Below are 3,372 nucleotides of genomic sequence, written 5' to 3' on the forward strand. Positions count from 1 at the left end.
AGAGAGAGAGAGAGAGAGAGAGAGAGAGAGAGAGAGAGAGAGGTGGCCAGTGCAGGCAACTGGGATAAACACTGGGAGTCCTTAGCTGACAGTGTAGCCTGTAGTCACGCAGTTGGAGGGGGGGGGGGGGGGGGGGGGGGGGGCATCTTAGTGAAATGCTGCCCCCATGTGACGGCTGCCGGGAACAGCAGTCGGAGAGTTGTACCTGAAAGAACCTCCTCCAGGGTCGTTGAGCTTGTTTTTCTGATTCCCAGAGATCTGAACAGCAGCCAGGCCTGCGGGACTTTTGCCCGCTTGGATGAGGCCTCCCTTCCCCATTGTGCCTGTTAAGAAAAGAGAAGAAGTGATGGGGGGGTGGACAGAGAAGAAAACACTAAACAAAACAGGGAAGGAGTAATGTTATCATTGAAATGTCCCCTTCTATCTGCGTCAAACATCCTCCCGTCTAACGACTACCTTCAAGTGCCTCTCTGTCATCCTCGCAGGGGTGGATAGAGGGTAAAGGGGGGGGTGGGAGGTGTTGGGGGGGCGGGGAGCGGTACTGTCGCCCTCCCCAGGTCGGCGCTGAGGAGCGTCGCTCTGTCAATACCACTGCGCTTCACCGGGCCTCTCCTTACACTCCCCGAACGCATCCCGCTCCGAGACACACGTTTTTTTCTTCTCCTTTTTTTTTTTCCCAGAGAGGCACAAGGACTGCCAGAGTGAATTTAAACTTGATTTTTAACAGGCATGTTCCTCGCCGAGAGGCACGGCCAAAGTATTTTTAGAAACTATCCCCGCATTCCAATTTATGGGCATAAAACAACCTACAGATCTTCCACTGCAGGCGATCGCAGGGAAGGGGGCAGATCAAATTTGTATGCACCTCCGATCGCACACACGCACAAAAATAGGTACACACACATTACACACATTACACACACACACACACACCACCTGAGAGAACACAGCTCGTCTTAGGGGAGCGTTACGCCCGGCTGGTGCTGGGGCGATATTTGAGGGGCTTCTGTTGGGAAGACTGTTTGTGAATCAGTGTGAGTAAGTAGCAGCAGCGCAAATGTTTGAGAAGGCTTCATAACCAGACAGGAGAAGAAAAAAAAAAAAAAAGCTTGCACCTGTTCTCTCTGTGGCTTCTGCTTGTTTACACATCTTACAGCCTACTGAGAGAACTGTGAAGGTTTCACTAATGGCTACCTTTGTTTAACTCATTTCTCTGGCTCTTTATATTCAACCAGAAGGTCGGGCTGAGTTTGAAATATCTGGCCTCACTGGGAGAAGAGAAAAAAAATAGAAAAAGAAAAAAGTTGCAGGCCAGAAACAGAAGCCGGGTGTGCGTCGGAGGACTTCTTCAAAAAGGTGGACGACTCAAAGCTACCACCGTCTTTCGTCCGTGACTGCACTTCCGACACGAACGAAAGAAGGGCCCTGAAATAAAAATGGCCAATAACTGTGCATGCGATTGAATCTGGAGGTGGCTGGAGAAGGCCTGCTGGCAAGACGTCCTACCTTGCGTTCTGACGGACTGCGTGATCACCACGGGCATCCGGACGTGGCCCCCGACGACGGTGCCTGCTGTCTTGATACCCTGAGGAAGCACAAACAAAACAAAATAAGAATATATACTTAACTGTAGCATTTCAAAGAATGAAACAACTTCGTAAATGAGAGGGGAGATTAAGAAGTAGAAAAACTGAACTTCTGCACTTCAACGCCCTCCCTGAGAGGAATCATTTGGGGGGGGGGAGGGTCACCGTTTGACATGTGAAATGCTCAGGACGGATTCCTGTCACTGTACATGACCTACATTCGCGTTCCCACATGAGACAATAAGAAGTCACGGCTGCGATGAAAAAGTAGTTTAGAAGAAGAAGTGGTAGAGGAGGAAGAAGAAGAAGAAGGAGAAGGAGCAGGAGGGGGATGTGGGGGGGGGTGCTGTGCTCGGCTATTAGAGTCGCTTCCTTCCTTTCTAGCAGCCACGGGCCCGGCCTCGGGCTCAGCCATCCATTCCTACTAGTTTGCTTCTTGCTGCATATTTTTTTGCCTTGTTTTCCATTCCCTGACACATGCTATATTACTGTTCAAGCTGCTTTAAAAAAAAAAAAAAAGGGACAGAGGCCATTTTTTTCCCAGAGATCCACTGCAGGGGCTTGCAAGAGGGGGAGGGGGGGAGGTATACATTCAGTGCAGGCAAAAGGTAGCGAGCACCTCTGGCCAGCAGGTGACATAGTTAAGAGAGGGAGTGGTGGGGGTGAGGGGGGGGGGAGTCAGGTGGAGTGTTTGGCGGTTAAAGAGGAAGACACTGAAACTTTCATTTCAAAATTATCTTTTTGTTCTACTTTTAAACAAAGTGACTATTAAATGACAGATGCCAGCATGATTACTGTAAATAAAAAATGACATAACATTTTTCACACACCAATGGTTTCCACAGCACTTGTCTTCATAAAGTGCGGCTGCTTCCTCAACAAGAGACTCTATTAGCGTTAGCTGTGTGGAGCACGTGTGTTTGACAGTTGTCTCCGCAGTGACCTCTTCTGTTCGATCGTACTAATATTTCAGAATGGATGCGCGTCAAGACCACACGCATTTGACCCACGCAACTGGTAGCGCCGCAAGATGTGTCGGCGCACATGCACGGTGCACCCGCTCACCTGTGGCTGATAGTCAGTGTCTGCACACATGTGTTGTAGCCTATGAGGTTGCAGTTGTTCTTATTTAGCTTTGTCGACCTTCTTACGATTTCTGATATTGTTATATTATTTGAAGGACAGGGTTGTTACTAATGATATACTGTAAGTATAACTTTTTTTTTTTTTTTTTTTACATCTGCACCCGTTGTTGCAGTGCAGAACAAACTGCTGTGTAGTGATGTGGCCTAGTTACTGGTCTCCATTCATTCCCCAGCAAACAGCATTTGCCCTGAGGAGGTTTGAGGTCCAGCAATTCTTCATTACAACTAGTGGTGTAACTCTTTTCAAAACTTAAATACAAAATCATTTTAAAGTACCAATATTATTCGACATATTTCTGACATCTTGCAATAAAAACAATCACATTAAACCCAAACTATATCCTACCACCTCCAGTTACAGAATTATTTTGAAAATCCCGATGCATAGTAGTAATAGTCGTAAAGTTAGAATTGCTCCACTTTTCCACACTAGTGCTACTGTAAGAAATGTTACCCGTGCTACTGTGGTACGAGAGCCTAATTCAACTAGCCGTCTGCTTTCAGACTGTTGATGTGCCGGGGGCGATCATTTACTAATGTTTTGTGTGATAACTTATGCTGGTGTTTTATGCATGCATGTGTGTGTGTGTGCGTGAGAGAGAGAGAGAGAGAGAGAGAGAGAGAGAGAGAGAGAGAGAGAG

General features: G+C 47.4%; 1 protein-coding gene across 3 annotated transcripts in view; it reads right to left on the minus strand.

The window, feature by feature from the left end:
* The window catches only part of LOC116384222 (transcription initiation factor TFIID subunit 4), an 80,530-nt gene that overhangs the window by 62,147 nt on the left and 15,011 nt on the right, over positions 1 to 3,372 (minus strand). For all 3 annotated transcript variants that reach the window (XR_004212797.1, XM_031848698.1, XM_031848699.1), the window contains 2 exons: positions 1,507 to 1,585; positions 206 to 323 (listed from right to left, as the gene is read on the minus strand). Coding sequence is in view for 2 of the 3 variants with exons in the window: in XM_031848698.1 (XP_031704558.1) it covers positions 206 to 323; positions 1,507 to 1,585 (197 nt within the window). In the remaining variant the exon portion in view is untranslated. The remainder of the gene's footprint in view (positions 1 to 205; positions 324 to 1,506; positions 1,586 to 3,372) is intronic.

Source organism: Anarrhichthys ocellatus, unplaced genomic scaffold (assembly GCF_004355925.1).
Source record: "Anarrhichthys ocellatus isolate YVR2014 unplaced genomic scaffold, GSC_Weel_1.0 scaffold8, whole genome shotgun sequence".
Lineage (NCBI taxonomy): Eukaryota > Metazoa > Chordata > Actinopteri > Perciformes > Anarhichadidae > Anarrhichthys > Anarrhichthys ocellatus.